General features: G+C 35.9%; 1 protein-coding gene across 6 annotated transcripts in view; it reads right to left on the bottom strand.

The window, feature by feature from the left end:
- The window catches only part of TUSC3 (tumor suppressor candidate 3), a 277,933-nt gene that overhangs the window by 158,522 nt on the left and 94,620 nt on the right, over positions 1 to 24,791 (bottom strand). For all 6 annotated transcript variants that reach the window (XM_049631696.1, XM_049631693.1, XM_049631695.1 and 3 more), the window contains exon 2: positions 685 to 854. In XM_049631696.1, the coding sequence (XP_049487653.1) occupies positions 685 to 824 (140 nt within the window). In that variant the 5' untranslated portion in view covers positions 825 to 854. The remainder of the gene's footprint in view (positions 1 to 684; positions 855 to 24,791) is intronic.

Raw genomic sequence — 24,791 nt, 5'->3', positions numbered from 1 at the left:
TTTTTTTTTTTTTTAACGTTTATTTATTTTTGAGACAGAGAGAGACAGAGCATGAACGGGGGAGGGTCAGAGAGAGGGAGACACAGAATCTGAAACAGGCTCCAGGCTCTGAGCTGTCAGCACAGAGCCCGATGCGGGGCTTGAACTCACGGACCGCGAGATCATGACCTAAGCCAAAGTCAGCCGCTTAACCAACTGAGCCACCCAGGCGCCCCTAAATAAATAAATAAATTTATAAATGATTTACTTCTGTTTTATAGAAGAACCTTCTAATCACTGGAAGTAATTAAAAGTAAATGGATTTCTGTAGGTAAAAGTATGACTCTCGATTAAACTGTTAAAATAGAATATGTTTAAGGAGGTTACTTGATTGCCCATAAAATATAATTAGGTAACTTACAGACAATATTCGAAACAAATCTTATCACACATTTACCTTTATACAGGACATAAAGAAGAAAATATGTTTTATGATTACTCTTGCATTGGTTAATAAGTATTACACACAGTAAAAGAATATTATTTTCTAAAATATACCGATATTGAGCTTACCTTGAAGTGCACATTTAGAGCAGACTATAACCTTGAACAGCTGTTGAATTCTATTACATAGATTTACTTAAGTGTAATAAATATACAAGCATGGGATAGTAGTTTTAAAATTTTTTAGAACACATAAATTACCTGCACACAGAACACTGCCGTTGAGGCTGAAGAGCAGTGAACATAACGATCATAGAATAGTTTCGAGGTGGTGCCTTTATAAATTTTCGGAATTTATCGCCATTCATTCGGAAGATTGAGCGCCTGGAACTCCATTCCATCAGCTGTTCTACTTTTTCAGCTAAAAGATTCTGCAATTAAACACAGGAATTTAAATTTACACAGGGTTAAAGTCCTCCACTATGTATTTCATATATACTGAATTGCATGAGATTCTACCTTACCCCAAATTAATTTCTGGTGAAAGTTTTTCTTTTGGTGAAGATATCTATTATTAATTGACTGTATATGCATAAAATATTTCATTTTATTTTCCCTAAAGATTGCAAAGGTTTATAAAACAGACATAAAAAGTAAAACAGACTACCACTTCCACAAAGATAAAACACACATGCTTTTCCCTAATCGACCACTAAATACAGAAAAACATGCTGTCCATTACATAAAAAGCAAATACAGGAAGGCTCTGAAAAAGGATGTCCAATGTTAAAAAAAGAAGGAAATCCTGCTATTTGCAACAACATGGATAAAAATACAGGGTATTACGCCAAGTGAAATAAGCCAGTCATGTAAGAATAAATATGGCATGATTCCACTTGTATGAGGTTCCCAAAATAGTCAAACTCCTAGAAGCAGAGAAAAAACAGTGGTTGCCAGGGGTTAGGGGAGGAAGAAATGGACAATTGTTGCTCAATGGGTATAAAGTTTCAGTTAAGCAAGGTGAGTAAGTTCCTGAGATCTACTGGACCACATAGTATCTATAGTTAACAACTGAGTACCGTGACCTTTAAAATATGCTAAAGAGGACAGATCTCATGTTAAGTGTTCACACCACCACATACACACACGCACGCACGCACGCAAAGAACACAAGGCAATTTCTGAAGGTGATGCATGTGTTTGGTATTTTGATTGTGGTAACGGAATCACAGATGTGTACATATGTTGAAGCCATCAATATATATATCAAGGGTGTTCAGTGTTTTGTATATCAATGATAACCCAATAAAACTTTTAAGAAAGGAGGAGAAAGAGAGAGGAGAGGCAGGCATCTTACCCTGAGTTAGGGTAAAAGACTTGCTGAACTGCTCTGCACCTACCTGAGGGAGAAAAAAGATAAAAGAAATGGAAGAGAAAAGGGAAGCAGGGGCAGTAACTTGCTCAAAGAGCATCATGCTTAGTTAGTAGTTGGACACAACATTCAGGTAAATGCACAATGGCAGAGTGACAATGACAAAAAAGAAATATTATAACTAATTACTGGGATAATGTTACTTAAAAAAAAAAAAAAGACAACAAAATTTTACCTTACCAAAAAAGTACCAGCTGAAATTCATCCTAATCTCAAAACAGGCTAATTATTTGGATTTGATTATATTTGTCTGTAGGCCTTTAATTCCACGTGCAGATAGAACATGAATATATTTCCATAAAAATAATACTCTTGCTAAACTGAAAGTTAAATAAAATTTTAGAAGACACTGCTCTGCTTCATCAATACACACAAAACAGCTAAAAACTGAGCAGAAGGACTTACACGAACTTTTCTTACTTTGAATTCTGAGGAATAAAGTGAGGCTGTTTCCATGTTAAGCATAATTTACTAGTGTTTGTCTTATAAAAATTGTCATATATTTAATATGATTTAAAATCTTCAATTGTTTACCCTAACACTCAGTGAGTCAATTTAACATCTGTAAATTCTTCTGAAATAATTTTAAAATAAAGCATTTTATTTATAGGGACTGTGACCCTCTATGTAAAGACAGAACCTCCAACTAGCAATCAAGCAAAGTCTTAATACACTAATGAGGGCAAAAAGAACTGGCCTAAAAAACAGCAGATTGTCTGCAGGGTCCTAGGGCGTTTTAGTATACTTTTCTCAACACACACACACACACACACACACACACACACACACACACACTTTCCTCTTATTATTATTTTTTATTTATTTATCTTGAGAGGAAGAGAAAGAGAGAACGCACAACCCAAGGGGGAAGGGGCAGAGAGGGAGAGAATCCCAAGCAGGCTGAGCGCTGTCAGTGCAGATCCCGACGCGGGGCTTGATCTCATCAGTGAGAGCGTGACCTGAGCCAAAATCAAGAGTCCAGACGCTTAACCGACCGGGCTACCGAGACACTCCCACACACACACGTTCCTTTTAAATTCTCTAATAATAATTCTATAACAATTAGATTCTATAATAATCTAATTCTATTCTACAATAATTCTATAATAACGTTACTCTATTTTTTGTTGTTAAAAACAATCACATCTTTACACCAATACGTTATCATGACATTAAATAAATTTGAAAAGTAGAAGATTTTGTTCTACTTCCACTTTTTCAGTTATCAAAGAAGCAAGCCAGTTTCAAGCGTGCTGGCAAAAACAAGTATCCTGAGTCAGAAATATACTTTTTTTCTCTGGCAAGGTTTTTTTGTTTTCCAGCTTTACTGAAGTATAAGTGACCAAACTGTAAGATATTTAAAGTATAGAACATGATGAATGGATATACATATACACTGTGAAAAGATTCCTTCCATCTAGTTAACTGACATATTCATCACCTCACACAGAATACCTTTTTTTCTTTCCTTTATTTATGGTGGGGGGCGGGGTGGGCGAGAACACTTAAGTTCTATAGTCACCATGTTATACATTAGATCCTCAGACCTTATTCACCTTATATCTAAAAGTTTGTAACCTTTTATCAAGTTTCCTTGTCCCCCTCCACCACCACCCTTTTATGGGCCTGCTCCTGACAACGACTTTTCTGTCCCTACTGTTTCTATGATTTCAAATATATATATATTTTTAATTCAACATATAAGTGACTGCATTTTATAAACACACATACATCATACTTGTTAATCCATTCTCATGGCACAAAAGGCACCATGAGCTCCATGTTGTCACCCAAGTCTCATGGGGCTGGTGTGGAACAGCCCGGATAGATGATCATTTAGCGGGTTTATGAGAGAGCTGAAGAACTCTAAGGTTAAGAAAACCCAATCTTTGAAAGGTACTGCTGGCAAACATGCCCAACCTCTGCTCTAGAGGTAAAAATGATCTTTATTATCCTGAACAGGAAATAAATCTGTCCTGAAACTTTCCTAAGTCTAGATTTCTAAAGAAATCTAAATTAGGGGCACCTGGGTGGCTCAGTCAGTTGAGCATCCGACTGCGGCTCAGGTCATGATCTCGCGGTCCGTGAGTTCAAGCCCCACATGGGGCTCTGTGCTGACAGCTCAGAGCCTCGAGCCTATTTCAGATTCTGTGTCTCCTTCTCTCTGACCCTCCCCCGTTCATTCTCTGTCTCTCTCTGTGTCAAAAATAAATAAACGTTAAAAAAAAAAGAAATCTAAATTAAAATCAATTTACTATCTTTCAAGGCTGTTTGTACAACAATATCCTTGAAAAGACAGTCCAGCTAATGCCTTGGTTCAGACGTGCAGAAATATGAGAGATCCATGGAGATTTGCCTCCCCAAAATATCAATCAATGCATTCTTTAAATCACAAAATTTGAAAACATAATTCCCCCCGCCCAACCTGCCAAAAAAAAAAAAAAAGAAAAAGAAAAAGATCAAGTCAAATACTAAATACAGGTTGTTTATTGACCTTTTAGGAGTTACAAATCTAGTTCTGCTAAATATGCCTAAAAGAGAGTATGGAAATATAATTCAACTTGTCAAGAATAACTACTCTCTGAATGGTGGATATGGGTAGCTGTCCGTCATAGTTTCACAACCGGATTGTCACAACATCATAATCAGCTAAGAAAAATGTATCCATATATTCTAAAATATCTTTTGTCAGGATGTATATAGTTACAAAAATTTTTTTAAGCCTTCAAGACTTGAAAGGTTAAATATGGCACTCACTTTCCACAAACATCCACCTACATTAACAGATATTCCACATACACTTTCATTCCATCAAAACACATGTTAAAGAAAAGAAGAAGGTAAACAAGCCTGTTATTCATATTTCCCAGTGCCTCCATCTTTCAGATGATATGAAGCTTCTTACTGACAGAGACTAAATAAGTTACATCCACCCTTTAAAAATTATACAAAAAATGTATAATAACTTGGCTAAAGTGGATTCTTTTTTATTATTTAATGTTTACTTATTTTTGAGACAGCGTGAGTAGGGGAGGGGCAGAGAGAGAGACACACGCAGAATCCAAAGTAGGCTCCAGGCCCCACGCTGTCAGCACAGAGCCCCACGTGGGGCTCAAACTCATGAACTCTGAGTCAGACACCTAACCAACTAAGCCACCCAGGTGCCCCAAATTCCTTTTTTAAAGTACGCTTTTAGTTACTGGGTAGTTACTCTTTCAGAATTAAGCAAATATAAATCTTCCCTTTTTCTGACTATTCAGATTCTATAATTTGACAGTCACGGTGCTACAGATTTTAGGGTACACAGTCACATTCAACACCAATGTCAACATATAACTTTTACACAGTCATGCCTGGAAAAAAGTAAAATTCCAATTTTATGTAGTCTTCCTACTGCAAATAATCAGGAAAATACTTTTTTAGGAGAAAATACGCATCAGTTCCATCAGGGTACATCAGCCTGATAGACTAACTACAGGTGACCCTCTACAACACACGTTTTCAAGTGTGTGGGTCCAATGAGATATGAACTGTTTTCAATAAACATGCAGGACAGGTGCCTGGGTGGCTCAGGCATTAAGCACTCATCTTCAGCTCAGGTCATGATTTCACTGTTGGTGAGTTCAAGTCCCACATCAGATGAACTCCGAGCCCTGCTCTGGGTGAGCACAAGCCCTACTTCCAGTTAAAAAACAAAACAAAACAAAACAAAACCCACGAGCCCCACTTCGGGGGGAGCCTTGCTTCTCTCTCTGCCCCTTGTGGGATTCTCTCTGCCCCTCATTCACTTGCAACCCCACTCTCAAGGGGGTTTATATCTCAAAGGAGATATATGTATCTCTCAAAGAGAAATATAAATGTAAATAATATAAATATATAAATATAAACAAATAAGTATATAGGAAATTTTTTGGAGATTTGTTTGAGACAATTTGAAAAACCTGTGTAACTTAGAAATACTGAAAAAGAAAAAAAGTTGACATATTATTGTGAAAAAACAGTATTTAATACAACATACAAAATATGTGTTAATTGCTGATGTCATTGTAAGGCTTTAGGGCAAAGGAAGGCTATTAGCAGTTAAGTTCTGGGGACTCAAAAGCGATACTTGGATTTTCAACTGCATGGGAGTCGCCACCCCTAAGTCCTGCATTCTTCAAGGGTCAACTACATTGGTATTTTTGTTCCTACTGTGCTTAAAAGCAGGGTATCAGTGTGGACTGCTAATGCTGCCTGCAATGTATTCATGTACTTGAGTGTCACCACACCTTTACCAGATTAGGGTACTCATTTTCATTCATATTCTCTCTACTAACTTAATAAGTAAAAACGGTATCTCATTGTTCTAATTTGCACTGCGATTTGCTGGCAAAACTGAACAACTGTCTACAATTCTGCATACCTGTTCCGTGTTCCTAGTTACCTCACGACCTTTATCTGTCATCTATTCATGAACACAATTTTATAGAAGACATGAAAATATATGTAATAAACCCCTTTCCATACTGATTCAAATTAAAACAGCACTGGGATAAGATTTTATCACTTCTAAATTATGTTCATTTTGCTTACAGGGTGAGCACTAGCAAAGTAATATTTTAAAAGTATGTATTTGAGGGCACTTGGGTGGCTCAGTCATTAAGCATCTGACTTTGGCTCAGGTCATGATTTCACGGTTCGTGCATTCAAGTCCCACATCGGGTGATCTCGTGCCCACACTGGGTGATGATGAGCCCCGCATCAGGTGAGCCCCGCTTCTCTCTCTGCCCCTCACTCACAGGTGCTCTGTCTCTCTCAAATAATTAATTAAAGTATTTGATTATACTTTGTGAATTATTTCTCTTTAAAAAGTTTCAATTTACACTGTGAAAAATCTCAGTCCTTTAAAATCTGAAAAAACAAATCCATTTTCTGGCGCCTCAACGAATAACAAATGATGGTGCCATTAAGAAGTCTCCCTCCTATTCTCTTTTAATATCCTAACCGTTTGATTACTCAAACAAATTTCTCTCTTAATGTGATGATTCAAACCAAACAGAGTCAAATCCACTGGTAAAATTTTCTTATGCATTTCAAGTACCAAACAACTTTTAATGTTTTCTTCTAAAATGTAAGCATAAGGGCTGACTGAAGTGTTCTCTCTCATGAATGTGGTGATGGAAACAAAACTAGGCTTTTGCCAAAACCCATAGAAATATACAACCCAAAAATGAATTTTAAGTATTTTTTAAAAATCAACCAGGATGGGGTGGGGGGTTCTGAAATGAAATATAAACTTTAAAAAACAAAGCTCACTGTATTACAAATCAATCATATACACCTACTTTGGAAAACAGTATTTGACTGGATACTCTTAAAGCTAAAGAGAAAAGAACTGTATATAAATCCCATACTCTAGTTAGTTGTTTTATTTCTCACAAGATTAGCAATTGTGTTACTTTATGAGTATACTAGAGTTGAAGAAAAAATTAAATATATATAATTATCAGATTTATTATTTTCAAAACAAAAGAACTTACAAGTAAGGAAAAGGAAAAGCAAGGAACAATGCTATGGTATTAAACAGGAGAGGCATCCATATTAAGTATGGCTTTTAAAACAGAAAAACACACACATACACATATGTACAAGTATACAGACACACACATATGTATGGATTACTATAAATATATTTCCTAACTACGTTCAATGAGAAGGCTGAGGAACAAGAACATCCCAACAGCACACATAGCGCTGAGATCTTAGTTTCTAAACAACATTCTCTATTAAAAAGAACCAAGGTTTCTTAGAGCAGCAACTGATTAAAAGGCTGAGACAGAGAAAAACAACATGAGACTAGAGTATCTTGTGGTACCAGAAAGTAAACAAGTGCTCAAGAAAGGCATGTCAAAGGGCATAGGAACCAACTAGAAAAAGCTCCCAATAACCAAAGCTGTAAAGTTTAAGCAACAATAAAAATGACCGTAGTACTGAATTTTAAACCAAATACTAAGAGGAAAAAAAAAAAAGTCTATGAGTCCATACTTACATGTAAATTACTGAATGAGAAAACAAATAGGAGAGGGGCACCTGGGTGGCTGAGTAGGTTAAGCATCCAACTCTGGGTTTCAGCTCAGGACACGATCTCACAGTTTCCCAAGTTCAAGCCCCATGTCAGGCTTTGCACTCACAGCGCAGAGCCTGCTTGGGATTCTCTCTCTCTCTCCCTCACTCGCGCTCTTTCTCAAAATAAGTAAGTAAACTTAAAAAAAATGTTTAAAACAACAAACAAATACAAATAGGAGAAAGGGATTACTCTTCCTCAGAGAAGAATTCCAAGTAATAAATGGCGAAGTATTAGGGGTAACAGGAATACCACAGTAAGTAACATCAATGGGTTCTAAGCTTAGTTAGGAGGTACAATTTTGAAGAGAAGCAGAATATTTGCATAGTCTCAAAGTATGTTCCTAAAAATGTTTATTAATCATCAATAGAAAAATAGTACTGTGATAGTGAAGCAACCTAGCTGATACCTTACCCAAGCAGTCAATGTTAACAATACAGTAATAAGAGATGAACATCATGTATTCCTTGATACTGAGAAGAGCATATTATTCTTGCCAGAAACACATGACCTCAATCTAATCATGAAAAAAAAAAAAAAACATCATACAAGCCCACACTAGTAACATTCTACAAAATAACTGACCAGTATCCTTCCAAGGTGTCAAGTTCATGAAAATAAGCAACCACGGAGGAACTGTCATAGAATGCAGAAGATGAAAGAGATGTGACAACTAAATACAATGTGAAACTCTGGAATGGATTCTGGAGCAGGATGGAGACATTTGTGAAATAACTAGTGATATGTGAATAATATCCATAGGTTAGTTAATAATACTGAGCCAAAGTTAACGTCTCATTTTTGGTAACCGTACGTATTGTTAACTCTGGGAGACACTGAGTGAAAGGCATATGGGACCAGTGTACAATTTCTGCAACATTTCTATAAATTTAAAATTACAGGTGACCCTTGAAAAACCCTGGGGTTAATGCCCCTGACCCCCCATGCAGCTGAAAATCCGCCAATAACTTTTAACTCCCCTAATAGTTAACTACTAATGGCCTACTGTTGACTGGAAGCCTGACTGAGACTATAAATAGTCTATGAACAAATATTTTGTACATTATCTGTATTATATACTGTATTCTTACAAACAAGTAGCTAAAGTAAATGTTAAGTAAGTTATAAAGAAGACAAAACATATTTACAGTACTATACTATAAAAAATCCACATATAAGGGGACCTGCAGTGATAAAACCAATGTTGTTCAAAGGTAAACCATATGTCAAAATTTAAAAAAAAGACATGCATAAGTATATGATATAAATATACATTAGGTCTCTCAAGTTTTTAATATGCACAAGTTTTACCTATTGGTTAGTCTAAGTTGGAATGGAAGCTTCTGTGCTCTAAGTTCAGAGAAAAATTACATTTAAGTGTTGCTTCATACTGGCACATTTTTAAAATGAATAATTATTTCTATTTTTTGAAAATATTAGGATCAGGATTGCGAAGGTGAGAAAAAAGGCAAAACTCTTTCTTAAGTCAACAGATTTTGATAGACTCATTGCCTATCAATGGAGGCAGGATGCAGGATGCCTCCTGAAGCATGCCCTAAAAAACTGAAGCACAACTCCAAAGGTGCATCTATTTACACATGAGAAGCATTCCGTAATTCAAAAAATATTTACTATCTCCTATGTGCCAGGCACTGAATTAGGACCTGAGAATAGAAGAGTAAATATGATATAGTCCCTTCCATCATTGACTTTATAGAGTGATGTTTCTCAAACTTTAATAGTGCTCTGATCCCTCTTTGAAGAAAAGGAATTCTTGCAGCCCCTTATCCCAAGTGTCTTAATTATTTTTATTGTGATGCTATTCCCATATGTAGAAATAGAATAGGTATAAACTTAGGCTTCGGTATTTAGATGTGCAACTTCTTTCGATATGGATATGAACCTTTTATTTTAATTCCAGTATGGTTAACAGTGTTATTGTAGTTTCAGGTGTACAAAATAGTGATTCAACAATTCAACGATGTATATATGTATATATACATATATATACACACACCCTACTTCATCCTTTTATCAATCGATGGACACTTGGGCTGCTTCCATAATTTGACTACCTAAATAATGCTGCAATAAACATAGAGGTGCGTGTATCCCTTTGAATTAGTGTTTTTGTACTTTTTAGGTAAACACCCAGCAGTGTAATTACTGGATCATAGGGTAGTTCTATTTTTAACTTTCTGAGGATCCTCCATACTGTTTTTCCAGAGTGGCTGCACCAGTTTGCATTTCCACCCACAGTACACGGGGGTTCTTTTTTCTCCACATCCTTGCCAATACTACTGCACAGCAAAGGAAACAAATCAACAAAACTAAAAGGCAACCTACTGAATGGGAGAAGATATTTGCAAATATTTCTGTATGTTAGGTCATTTAATTTTATTCTATTTTCTATCCATAAGAAGCAAGTGATTAGTTTTTATATCCCCTACTGAAAGCATCTTTTCCTTGTTTAAAAGTCAACAATCCCAAAGTCAAAGGCACCTGAAATTACTCTAAAATATATAGTTTCGACTCATTTCTGAATTCTCTCATCTGTGTACACTAGAAAAACACAAGGAAATGTTAGAAGGCATACAAATAACTACATTAACAACATAAATGACCTTTATAAACAAAGGGGAAAAAAAACTATCTAAGCCAAATTAAAATTTTTGCCTTCCCACCTCACTAATGTCAACAGAGACAATGACTTTTAACTACATTCATTACAGAAATCATAATAATTCATTTATTTTTTAAATGTAGCATCATCATCTGTACCATAATATGAGGCTCAAAATCAATGGAAAGGGACAAATATTTAGTAAGTACTTCCGATGTGCCAGGCATCATACTAGGCATGCCTCATTTTACAATGTGTCAGGTGCCATACCAACAACCCATTCTACAGAAAAAAGTTTGGGTTCGGTGAACCTAAATTACTTGAGATCAAATGAGTAAGTAGTTAAAAGGGATTCAAACTTGGCTTCTCTATCATTAATGCCTATGCGATTATCTCTATGTAATGGGATGTGTGTGTGTATGTATGCTATACAGATATATACATGTATGTATATGATATATATGTATACACATACATTCTTTTTTTTGTTTTTAAAATGGAACTATTTAAACAAAATTAGACATTTCTACCCAGTGACAGTTTATTGTAAAACTTCCTCCAATTTAATTCCCTGACTAGGTTTAGAAAGTAATTCTTTGTAAGCATGTATGATATATGGCAAAATCAAACCTAGATAAACAATTACTGTGTAGTTCCCAACTCCTTAAAGATTTTTAGTTAATACAGAAAAATGTATTTTAAAAGTGCCAATATACTAACAACACACTTGAGCTTAAGAGCAAAAATGCTGACTATTAAAAGTAAACTTAGCTGGCGCCTGGGTGGCTCAGTCAGTTAAGGGTTCAACTTCAGCTCAGGTCATGATCTCACCAGTTCAAGCCCCACGTCAGGTTCTGTGCTGACAGCTCGGAGCCTGGAGCCTGTTTCGGATTCTGTGTCTCCCTCTCTGTCTCTGCCCCTCCTCCACTCGTACTCGCTCGCTCTCTCTCTCTCTCTCTCCAAAATAACATTAATTTTTTTTGGGGGGTGCCTGGGTGGCTGAGTCGGTTGAGCGTCCAACTTCGGCTCAGGTCACGATCTCACGGTCTGTGAGTTCGAGCTCCGCGTCGGGCTCTGTGCTGACAGCTCAGAGCCTGGAGCCTGCTTCAGATTCTGTGTCCCCCTCTCTCTCTGCCCTTCCCCCATTCATGCTCTGTCTCTCTCTGTCTCAGAAATAAGTAAACGTTAAAAAAATTTTTTTTCAAGTAAAACTCAGAACACATGATTAAAGAGACTAACGTGTCAGATTCTCTATTTAGGAAGTAACGTGCAGAAGAGATCTGATTAGCTGTACTTCTGTAATTTTAAAACATATCAAGATTGAATTTCAAACTACAATTCTAACTCAAGGAACCTGTTGCAAGTATAAACTACTATATGCCTTGGCAAGGAAGAATCTAATCATTAACAAATTACCACATTATTGCCAAAGAAATTTACAGTTTTATAGAAGCATGATTTTAAATTTAAATGTCATCAAAACCTAAATGCTGGTTAATGGACAAAGGAAATGTAGTATACCCATTCAATGGATACTACTGGGAAATAAAAAGGAACAAAGTACTAGAAACGGGACAACATGGATAAACCTCAAAAACATTCGGGGCGCCTGGGTGGCTCAGTCGGTTAAGCGTCCGACTTCGGCTCAGGTCATGATCTCACAATCCGTGAGTTCGAGCCCCGCGTTGGGCTCTGTGCTGACAGCTCAGAGCCTAGAGCCCGTTTCAGATTCTGTGTCTCCCTCTCTCTCTGCCCCTCCCCTGTTCATGCTCTGTCTCTGTCTCAAAAATAAATAAATGTTAAAAAAAAAATTAAAAAAAAACATTATACTCACTGAAAGAAGCCAGATATAAAAAAGACCACACACTGTATGTTTCCATTTATATGAAGTTTCTAGAAAAAGCATATTTATAGAGAAAATAAGTAACTTGTTGCTGAGGGGTAGTAACAGGGATTAACTGTAATGGGCAGGAGGCTGCTATTAGAGGAATAAAATGTTCTAAAACTGATTTGTGGTGACGTTGCACCACTCGGCTAAAGTTAATGAAAATCACTAAATTGTATAGCTGAAATAGGTAAATTTTATGATGTGTAATATATGTCTAAATAACACTGTTTTAAAAAAATTAAATGTCATGGGCTAGTGGGCATAAGGGAGTATTCTACCTACTAATGAGTGAGCCTGGCCCAATGCTAAATACCCATCTCTCAACCTAGATTAGTTGTTCTCTACCTGTCTTCACACACTCAGTACCTGCATGAGGTGAGAAAACATAAAAATAACATGAAAATAACATGTACTGTGAAGCAATGCACATAAAACGTATAGTTCCTCTAGAAGACATCATTTTGGTACTAAATATCTAAGGATTCTCAAAGGTCTCAATAAAGATGATTGCAAAGTATGTATAGTAGATACGAGTCAAGAGTCAGCACCCTGAAAACTTAAAATTAAGATTTGTGGCTTCTAGCCTTGGAATTCCAAATTCTAATCAGTATGAAAGAAAATTTAACCCTTTTAACTTTTATTTCTTCATCTGACAAGAAAAGGATAGCTATTAGTCTTAGTCTATTCAGTGAGATGGTCTCAATGACTGAAAATAAGATATGACTAAACAGAACCATTATAAAGCTTGTTTAATTATGGGCTTTCCACAGAAAATACTGAAATCATGGATATGACTTGTATAAATCAGTTATATAAAAGATACACCGAAATTACTCTCTCAAAATGTAAAATAACACTGAACATACTTAAAAAAAAAAAGAATTTTAAATCTATAATAAAAATTCTGATTCTGGCCAACATTTTCACAGGTACAGGTTTTCCTTTATTTCTTTTTTTTTTTCCATTATCCAAACCAAAACAAGAGCAGTACCTAAAATTGTTACTGCCAAAAAGCTATCACAAGAGGCAACTGGTGCATCAATTATCCCTCATTCTTTACTCCCAACATTCATATGTGAGTCTAATTAAAAGGCTTCCCGGTCACCACATTTTACCCTAAAATCAAGTTCATCAAAACCTTAAACCAGTACAATTACATAAATGCCATTTAGAGAAAGGAAAATGTACAATACTTGCAGATTATTCTAATCTGAGTTTGAATCTAGACCCACACCTCACAACATACATAAAAGTTAATTCCAAATAGGATTTTAGACACAAATATGAAAGTCAAAACAAAATCTTTAGAAGTAAATATGAGGAGGAAGAGGAGGAGGAGGAATTATCAATCATAAAAGAAAAACATTGGTAAACTGAACTTTATTAATTTATGGAAGATACCATAAAGAGGGAAAAGGCAAATCACAGATGGGAAAAGATACTGGCCATACACATAAGTGACAAAGACTTTAGAAGAGGAATATACAAAGGACTCCTTACAACTCAGTAAGAAAAAGACTATCTGACTTTTTAAAGAGCACAAAAAGATCTGAATAGATACTTCCGAAGAGAAAATATCCACTAACATCAGAAAAGGTGCTCGACATGATCATTCATCAAATAAAAGCAAACAAAAACCATAATGTGATAATACTAAGCACCCACCAGAAAGACTACAAGGGGAGAAAAAGACAACCCTGAATGTCCTACACTGAAGGGAGTGTAAAATGGTACAATGGATTTGAAAAGCACTTAACTGTATGTTTTATAAACCAACAATTCCATTCCTAGATCACTACCTAACAGAAATGCATATATAAATGCTCTCCAAAAGGCATGTACATTCATGTTCATTGCAGCATTATTCTTAAAAGCTCCAGTTTGGATACATCTCAAAAGCTCATCAACAGTAGAATGGATTAATAAATTGTGGTACATTCATACAGTACATACTATACATCAATGAGGATGAATAAACTACAACTACTTGAAAAATTTGGATGAATTTCACAAATATAATGAGTGATGAGTCAACTATTCAAAAATAACTAAAGGTAATCTATAAAAAGAAAAGTCAAGATTGTCATTAACTTTGGGAGTGGGAATGAGTAATAACCAAAGGGGGCTGATGGCTGACTTCGGAGATTCTGGTAATGTCAGTTTCCAAAAAAAAAAAAAAAAAAATGAAAAAAAAAAAAAAATCACCAAACTATATAGTCATAACTTACATACTTTTCTGATTTTAAAAAGTACCCCATGTAAACTGTTGAGCATGCCACACACCCTATAAGCACTGACCATTATATATTCCTAAATGATAGGAACAAAATTATGGAAAAAGTACCTCAGCAAGAAAAACCTTTATGTTCTGAATTAAAATTCTGTACTTAAGTTGTAAAAATCAAGAAAAATAATGTCTAAGAAATCTAAGGAATACATAACTTCCTGAATTTCTATATGCACACTTCTAGCTTCAAAACTCAAGCAAATCTTCATTGATGAGACAATACCCAGAGTTACACCCGACGCTACCAAGCAAGTCTACAAATAATGTAGAACAAGGAAAAAGAACTAAGTTCTGGTCACTAAACAGGAAAGCTTGGACAAGTCACTTCACCTCTTAGAATCTATGGACTCATCTACTAACATCTAACCAATCTAATCAACATACAGATTTATTGATAAACACGCAATGGGTGACAGATAAAAATCTTTGTAAATGATAAACTACTATACGAATATAATGCAGTATTATTAGTAGTACTGTGTTTGTTGTTGTTAAATACCCAAGGATGATGATCTTACAACTATAATCCTACAATTCCTTTATTGTCAAATTCCCCACATAATCTAAAAATACATTAAAACAACACTTCTGTGAGAATTAGTTTTAATTCTGGCTATTACCAGAAAACTTGAGACCTTTATATTCAGGTTAAATACTAGATGGCAAAAAATAATGAGATATATCTCAAATAAAAGTGTATCTTTCTCTAGCTACCATCTAAAAATATTAAGTGCTTTGTATATGCTAAACACTCTGCAGTGGACATCACATATGATGTCTTAGTGAACTTCCATAACCATCAGCAGCAAGCAGCTGATATACTTATTTTACAGATGAGGAAACCCAAGTCTAAAGAACTTTAGCTCTCACCATTGCCCTACACTGAATGGCTTACTTGAAATGGACTCTCAAAAGTACATAAGAGTTACCTTCATCCAACAACTGACATCTCTAGTGAGTTCTATCACTTTCATTCGACAAGCCACAAAACCCCATCATTACTGTAAAAGGTACTGCTGACCTATTGTCTGAGATAAAATGATGAGTGATAGAGGATTAGTTTTATTACATGTTTTAAAAAATTTTTAGGGGCGCCTGGGTGGCTCAGTTGGTTAAGCATCTGGTTTCGGCTCAGGTCATGATCTCGCGGTCCGTGAGTTCGAGCCCCACGTCGGGCTCAGAGCCTGGAGCCTGTAGCCTGTTTCAGATTCTGTGTGTTTCTCTGACCGTCCCCCGTTCATGCTCTGTCTCTCTCTGTCTCAAAAATAAAGAAACATTTAAAAAAAATTTTTTTTAATTGCTTATTTTATTTTTGAAGGGGCAGGTAGGGGGTGGAAGGAGAGAGGGAGACAGAGGATCCAAATCCGGCTCTGCATGAGAGGGGAGAGCCTGACACGAGGCTCAAACTCACAAACCGTGAGATCATGACCTGAGCCGAAATCAAGAGTCAGATGTTTAACCAGGTGCCCCTATTATATGTTTTTGGAAAGAAACATTCCAATTTTAAAAAAAATAAGTCAAAAATTTCAGTATGTAGAGAAAACAATATACATGCTTAGTAAGTAATGTCTGTCCATGTGAAAAACAATATATAAATAGCAACAACTTCTGAAGACACTGAACGATATTAACAAATTATTAAGTCTAGGGGCACCTAGGTGGCTCAGTCAGTTCAGAGTCAGATTTCAACTCAGGTCATGATCTTACGGTTTGTGAGATTGAGCCCCGTGTCAGGCTCTGTACCAGTGGCAGGAGGTCTGCTTGGGATTCTCTCCCTCTCTCTAGGCCCCTCCCCCACTTGCAAACTCTCTCTCAAAATAAATAAACATTTTTTAAAGTTTTAAATGATAAGTCTAAAAAAATGTATGAAAAAGAAAAGGTATTATAAGCATAACAGTAACGAACCTTACAGATCTGTAGTAATAATAACAGCTAATGCCAATACTGGGTGCTCACTATATGCTAGGTGCTGTACAAAACACTTTCCTTGTATCAGGGAATTCATGAGTCCTCGTAACAAGCACGTGAGTGGGGTGATCATTGATATCTCAAGTTTAGAGGAAAGAAACCGTGGCACTGAGAGGCTAAGTAAACTGTCCGAGATTACACCGCTGGCAAACAGCAGAGTCATGATTCTCAGACAGTCTTATTCCTAAGTATATACACTAAACCTCTACATTATACTGCAGAATCTTACTGGTTTCGGAGGTTATACAAAAAATTCTTGCAATCAATAACCTAATATTCAAATGTACATGTTGCATAACAGAAACCTCACAGCACCTCACAGAATAAAAAATGCTCCAGGAAGGGAGCTTTTTAGGGAATCCTGGTTAACTCAAACTTTTAAGAGCATCTGTTGTAAAGAAGGTAGAGCTGTGCTATTGCTGGGTCATAGGATAGATCTATTTGTAATTTTTTGAGGAACCTCCACACTGTTTTCCAGAGTGGCTGCACCAGTTTGCATTCCCACCAACAGTGCAAGAGGGTTCTCGTTTCTCCACATCCTCTCCAGCATCTATAGTCTCCTGATTTGTTCATTTTGGCCACATTTTGGTGATATCGGAGTGTGGTTTTGATTTGTATTTCCCTGATGAGGAGAGACGTTGAGCATCTTTTCATGTGCCTGTTGGCCATCTGGATGTCTTCTTTAGAGAAGTGTCTATTCATGTTTTCTGCCCATTTCTTCACTGGATGATTTGTTTTTCGGATGTGGAGTTTGGTGAGTTCTTTATAGGTTTTGGATACTAGCCCTTTGTCCAATATGTCATTTGCAAATATGTTTTCCCATTCCATCAGTTGCCTTTTAGTTTTGTTGATTGCTTCCTTTGCAGTGCAGAAGCTTTTTATCTTCATGAGGTCCCAATAGTTCATTTTTGCTTTTAATTCCCTTGCCTTTGGAGATGTGTCAAGTAAGAAATTGCTGCGGCTGAGGTCACAGAGGTTTTTTCCTGCTTTCTCCTCTAGGGTTTTGATGGTTTCCTGTCTCACATTCAGGTCCTTTATCCATTTTGAGTTTATTTTTGTGAATGGTGTAAGAAAGTGGTCTAGTTTCAACCTTCTGCATGTTGCTGTCCAGTTCTCCCAGCACCATTTGTTAAAGAGACTGTCTTTTTTCCACTGGCTATTGTTTCCTGCTTTGTCAAAGATTAGTTGGCCATACTTTTGTGGGTCCAATTCTGGAGTCTCTACTCTATTCCATTGGGCTTTGTGTCTGTTTTGTGCTAATACCATGCTGTCTTGATGATGACAGCTTTGTAGTAGAGGCTAATGTATGGGATTGTGATGCCTCCCGCTTTGGTTTTCTTCTTCAATATTACCTTGGCTATTTGGGGTCTTTTGTGGTTCCATACAAATTTTAGGATTGCTTGTTCTAGCTTCGAGAAGAATGATGGTGCAATTTTGATTGGGATTGCATTGAATGTGTAGATTGCTTTGGGTAGTATTGACATTTTACCAATATTTATTCTTCGAATCCATGAGGATGGAATGTTTTTCCATTTCTTTGTATCTTCTTCAATTTCCTTCATAAGCACTGGGTGTTGTATGGAAACCAATTTGACAATCAATTTCATATTTAAAAAAAAAAGAAGGTAGAGCTAATTCTCAAAAAAAAAAAAAAAACGTTACAAGACAGCATAGAACTATTCAGTAAGGAAAAAACTGTATTAATTTGAATACAATTGTAAAACACAATTTTAAAATCTACTAAGAAAGACTCACACATTGGCCTATGTCCATAAATAGGGATTATTCTACTGCTATATTGTTCTGTGACAGAAATATGTCCAAGTGTTTCCCTTTCCAGGGCCATCTATACTCCTCTTGGTTGGGAGTTTCTTCTTCCTGCCACAGTGTCACTTACTACTTTCAAGATTTCACCTTCTCTGTTTGGGTGTCCCTTCTGGTCTCTTGAAAATAGTGATGTTCATGAATCTTAACTCCCCGTTCCCACTAGAGAATAAAAAAATACTCACGCCTAAGGGAACTCTGCATAGTTAACAAAGCACAGAAACATCCCTAACATGGAATATAATATAACTTCATAAAGCTGAGAAAGTGCCATATGTCCATTTTAAAAATAGAAAAGGATTCATTGGCTCAAGTTCAAATGATGATTCTGTATTTACATGCAATGTGATGGCCCAAATTACTTCTGTACATCTCAGTTTCTTCATCTGTATCATTGAAATAATACCTCATAAACATGTTGTCAAGATTAAGTGAGTTAATGTATGGAAAACTTCTAGCATGGAATCTTGCAAAAGGATAGGTACTCCAATTTTTCTCCCTGCCTCAGGTCAATTTCTATTAGCAACAAGGACTTTTTTAAACATCTCCAGTGGGGATTTAAAAAATCTCATTAATGATACCTTCTACCTCAGAGTTACCAAGTGTTTTCTGAGTATTTATCACATGACAAGCATTACGCTAAATTTATTAATAAGCATTAGGAATTACTAATTCCATGACAAGCATTGTCTTAAATTTATGGAAAATGAAAAATGAGTACAACTAAATCCTACTCTTAATGCCTTACAGCAAATAAGCTCTATTATTAGAATATACATATTATTTATATTGATGTGTAACAGTTGTGACTTTGTTAAGTAAACAGCTTGATGCTAATTAAGGAAAGTATGGCCTATAAGATCTTATTTCTATGAATACTACCTGCTTCATAGTGGCTAATTTAAATTCAGGACAGAGGAAAATTCTGAAACCTAAATTGGTCCTATCAGTAAGGACTGGGTTTTGTCTGCTCTGGGACAAGCTGGCAAACAAGGACATAGGTACCATAAACTGACCATGTATCAGTAAAGGAAAATGAAATCTAAAAATGAGATTCTTCAAGGGGGAAACCCTGTCCTTACCTGTTACCTTGTAAACAGCAAGGGCTACCAAATCCCACAAGTTAATGAAGATAGTCATAATAACTACAGGTCCCCAGCCTTCTGAATTATATTTTTATCTTAATGTTTTTATGAAAACTAAATTTTAAGGCAATTTACTATAATAAACAAATTGCCATAATCTATGTGCCAGTCCCAATATATATTACTACAATACTCAGTTATTCAAACTTCTTCGAGAAACTCAGTAGTATTTCCAGTAACTTTTTTTTTTTAAAGAGAAAGAGAAGGCAGAGGCAGAGAGAGAGGGAAAGACAGAATCTTAAGCACACTTCAAGCTCAGCCGGAGTGCAAAGCCCAATATGGGGCTCAATCTCACGACCCTGCGATAATGATCTGAGCCAAAATCAAGAGAACCTTAACCCACTGAGCCACGCAGGCGCCCCTCCAAAAGCACTCTTAATTAGTGGCTCTATCAACCTGAACTCTGCTCAGAAAATTTCCCTGAGGAAAGATCCACATTTTTGCTATTTTGTATCCCTCAATGCATCTGAACATGGCTCGCTCTTGATAGACCTTGAAACTCCCCTATGCATATATATAAACTCCCCTACATGTATCTACTCAATGAATGGATAATTTGTAAGATTTCTAAGCTATAATCTAGGAATTGATCATTTATTTCCCTATTCGAATGGATTATTTTTTAATTTAATTTGAATAAATTAAATATTAATATCACCTGACAATTATCAGAATGGCTAAAATCAAAACTACAAGAAACAACAAGTGTTGGTGAGGATGTGGAGACAAAGAAACCCTCTTGCACTGTTGGTGGGAATTCAAACTGGTGCAGTCACTATGGAAAACAATATGGAGGTTCCTCAAAAAATTAAAAACTACCCTACAATCCAATGATCACAATACTATTTACCAAAGAAATATATATATAAACACGAATTGAAAGGATACATGACCTCCTACGTGTCCTGAAGCACTATTACAAGAGCCAAACTATGAAAGCAGCCCAAGTGTCCACTGATAGATGAATGGATAAAGAAGATGTGATACACACATACACACAATGGAATATTACTCCAGTATTATGCTACAGGAAATAAGTCAGAGCAAGACATCTCACTCATATGTCGAATTTAAGAAACAAAACAAATGAGCAAAGGAAAAGAGAGAGAGAGAAACCAAGAAACAGACTCTACAGAGATAAACTAATGGTTATCAGAGGGGAGGTTGGGGGGATGGATTGTGGCAAAATAGGTGATGGGGATTAATGAATATACTTACTTTGATGGAAAAAAATAATAAATGGATTATTTTTAAAGGGTTTATAACTTCAGTCTGTCATAGACTCTGCTCTATTCACTGGTTCAAAAGTAGAAAGAATATTACAAAAAAAGTTATTTCCTAAACTTAAATATTTATAGTGTATATACTTAACAAAAGAATTTAATAGCCAAAGAACGATGCTGTGGTCAAAGTTAAAATTAACAATTCATGAATTTAATATCAATTTTTATTGTTCTAAGATTTCCTGATTCCCAAAAATAAAAGGAGCAGTACCTTTACATATAAACACAACAATATAAATTCTACATTGAAAAATATCAGAATTTTTGCTCCATAAAAAAACTTAAATATCCCATGGAGGTTAAAAATTTTAAGAAGCCTAACATTAAATGCTATTATACTTAGTTTTGTTAGAGAAAATATATCAGAAAACATACACTTTTTGGAAATATTTGTATGTGATACTAGTAGTAACTTAAAAAAAAAAAAAAAACAAGATTAGTCCATGTATAAAATTATATAAATTCAGGCATACAGGAATTACATCTCATTCCCCAAATGCAGGCCCCATGTAAAAACACTGATATAAAATACAAACTGATTCTAATAGTTAATTTATTAATCATACATTTTTAAATATACCTTAAAAAATAATGCAAAAGAGGGGTGCCTGGGTGGCTCAGTAGGTTAAGCATCTGACTTCGGCTCAGGTCATGATCTCGCTGTTTGTGAGTTCAAGCACCTTGTCGGGCTCTGTGCTGACAGCTCAGAGTCTGGAGCCTGTTTCAGATTCTGTGTCCCCCTCTCTCTCTGCCCCTCCCCACTCATGGTCTGTGTCTGTCTCTCAAAAATGAATAAACATTAAAAAAAATTTAAATAATTCAAAAGAAAAAACTCACAACAGTTATGTGATTAACAGTAATAAAAATAAAAATAGCCCGAAATGAAGAGCAAATTAAAACAATGAAATATTAGGAACTAGAATGACCCATGTGTAATCTGTAACTAGTGAAAATTTTCTATCCTAACATTAAGTAAAAAGATAGAAGACAGTATGTTTATACTAACTATACAAAATTATATCTAAAGATATATCAGAAAGTCATGCAAATAGTCAAAATGTTTTTTTTTCAGGATTGAAAGTTATTCTGTTTTAATTTTTACTATAAAGTGAAAACGGGTTTTGTGTGTGTGTGGTTTTCAGAGGTTTTCTTAAATTCACATGGGCTGTCTTTATGACTGTTTTTCACCACAACATTACTCAAGTATCCTGCTTTCCTGTCAAGACAAAACATCATTAAAATGGGGACCAGGAGGGCCACCTGGGTGGCTCAGTCAGTTGGGCATCTGGCTTCGGCTCAGGTCATGGTCTCACACTCCGTGAGTTCGAGCCCCATGTCAGGCTCTGTGCTGACAGCTCAGAGCCCGGAGCCTGCTTCGGATTCTGTGTCTCCCTCTCTCTCTGCCCCTTCCCTGCTCACACTCTGTCTCTCTTCCAAAATAAAATAAAAACTAAAAAAAATTATAAAAAAAATTTTAATGGGGACCATGATATTTCACTGCAAGATCAAAATATAAAGTCATTTTAATAAGGGGCAGGCAAAATGTGGGTTAAATGAGCATCTCATTTTCATACCACCACTGCATTAGTTTCTGTCATCATCTGTTTTGAACTCCTTCATATCCCTTCTCTTGGATATTCATTCCTGTATAAATAAATATCCCATTTTAAAACAGGTACCAGATGCAAAGAGTCCAGAGCAGTTATAGGGCAGAGAAGAGGGGCGCCTGGAGGCTCAGTCAGTTAAGTGTCCGACTTTGGCTCAAGTCATGGTCCCACGGTTTGTGGATTCGAGCCCTGCATCAGGCTCAGTGTCAAATCAGAGCCTAGAGCCTGCTTCGGATTCTGTGTCTCCCTTTTCTCTCTGTCCCTCTACCACTCGTGCTCTCTCTCTCTCCCTCTCTCAAGAAATGAATCAATGTTTAAAAAAATAAAAGAAGGTGTAGCCCTTTCTCTCTAAAGAGCAGAGAAGAAAATCTCGTTGGAGCTGTACATAGCCATCTGGTCTTACTCCCTCGAGAGCAAGCATGGATCCAGCCATCGGCAGCTTCATTGAGTACAGCAGATACCCTATTATAATACTATAGTGCATTGCAAAATAATCTGCACTGTTTAGAAGTCCTCGCATGTAACTGCACTATTAATAGCATCATACTGTGTACTAGAGCTGAAGAAAATTTTTACTCTAGGAATATGAAAAAACAAAAACTATTAACTATTCATAAATTGCAAAACTGAGAAGTGACTTTTTTTAGTAGGTTTATTCTTGAGTCACACAAACTAACCAGTAAAATCTGTGGTTGAATTACCAAAACCAAGAAAAATTAAATAGAATCCAACAGAAAACAAGCCAAGAACAAAGCTTTACATGTCCTTAAAATGTTTTCCAATTCCTTTTTTACTGGCCTAAATTGGATTTGGTCTACCATATTATTTCCAAATGCCAGGAGCAAATTAAGTTTTGGAGGGAGAAAAAAGATTTGTTTTGGTTATTCTGTATAAAAAGTATGCTACTTAAAAGTTATCACAGCTACCTACTAACTTAAATCTGTATTCTTGGCAGAAAATCTCCAAACAAACTTCTTATGTGGGGCTTTATGTAGAAAACACTGAGTAATATTGGAGATAATATTCTAACTTCATATCACCCCCCAACCCAGAAAAGACAGAATGAGATGCCCCTACTATTGTTCCATTTATCCCTACAATACAAAAAACAGTATTACATGAAATCTATTGTTTATTACAAGTACAAAAAGAACATAAGCTGACAAAGCAAGCAAAAAGTAACAAATTCAATACAAATTAGACCCTCTTGGGGCAGAGGAGGGGGTACTTGAGGATAAAATCCAACCAAGTGATAAATCAAAATAAGTAACTTATGGAAAGACAAACTACAGATAAAATCCAGCTAAGAACAGGTGAATCCGAATAAAGAACTCAGGAAATAAAGAGCTATGGTAAAAGACTGAATGGTGACTGTAGAGTTTAATGTATTAAATACAAACATATTTAACTATAAAACCAAGAGTCAACAACTCCAGAAATTACTGTTATAGACAGACCACTCTGATTTGCGTAGGAGGTCCCAAATTATACTTGCTGTCACTACATATTCATCAATTAGCACCGCTTTTCTCTCTCAAAAATATCCCAGTCTGGATAAGCTATATGGTCGTTCAAGATTTACAACACTTACATTATGTTTCATAATTAAACAAAGTTATTACTATTTAGAGATGGGGAAGGAAGCCTGGGAGGGATGTAAGAATATAAATTTCCACATCTTCTACAGCATATAGTCAACCAATACAGGCTTTAATTATAACATGTTATTTAAAATAATTAACAGCATGCATTTGAAGAAAGGAAATATAATTATGTCTGCAACTTTATTTTTTTTAATAAAGGCACTATTTTTTTATTTTTTATTTATTTTTTAGAGATAGTGCACGAGTGAGTGCGAGCTGGGGAGGGGGATGAGGAGGGGGAGGGGGAGGAGGAGAGGGAGACGATCTCAAGCAGGCTCCATGCCCAGCACAGAGCCCTATGTGGAGCTTGATCAGGATCATGAGATCATTTCGTCTTGAGACGAAATCAAGAGTTGGACACTTAACCAAATGAGCCACCCAGGCGCCCCTGCAACTTTCTTTAAATTCCATTTTTAAAATATGGAATGATGGATGATAAATAAGATGGACATGTGATAAAGCAAGCAAAGTAAAATGTTAATTGTATCATATGGATGGTAGGTATTTCAGTATTCAGTGTAAAAATTCCTTTAACTTTTCTGTGTGTTTGAAAACATTCACAAAA

The sequence above is a fragment of the Panthera uncia genome, chromosome B1, assembly GCF_023721935.1.
Source record: "Panthera uncia isolate 11264 chromosome B1, Puncia_PCG_1.0, whole genome shotgun sequence".
Taxonomy (NCBI): domain Eukaryota; kingdom Metazoa; phylum Chordata; class Mammalia; order Carnivora; family Felidae; genus Panthera; species Panthera uncia.
Note: the sequence above shows the minus strand (reverse complement) of the source record. Positions and strands in the feature narration are given on the sequence as shown.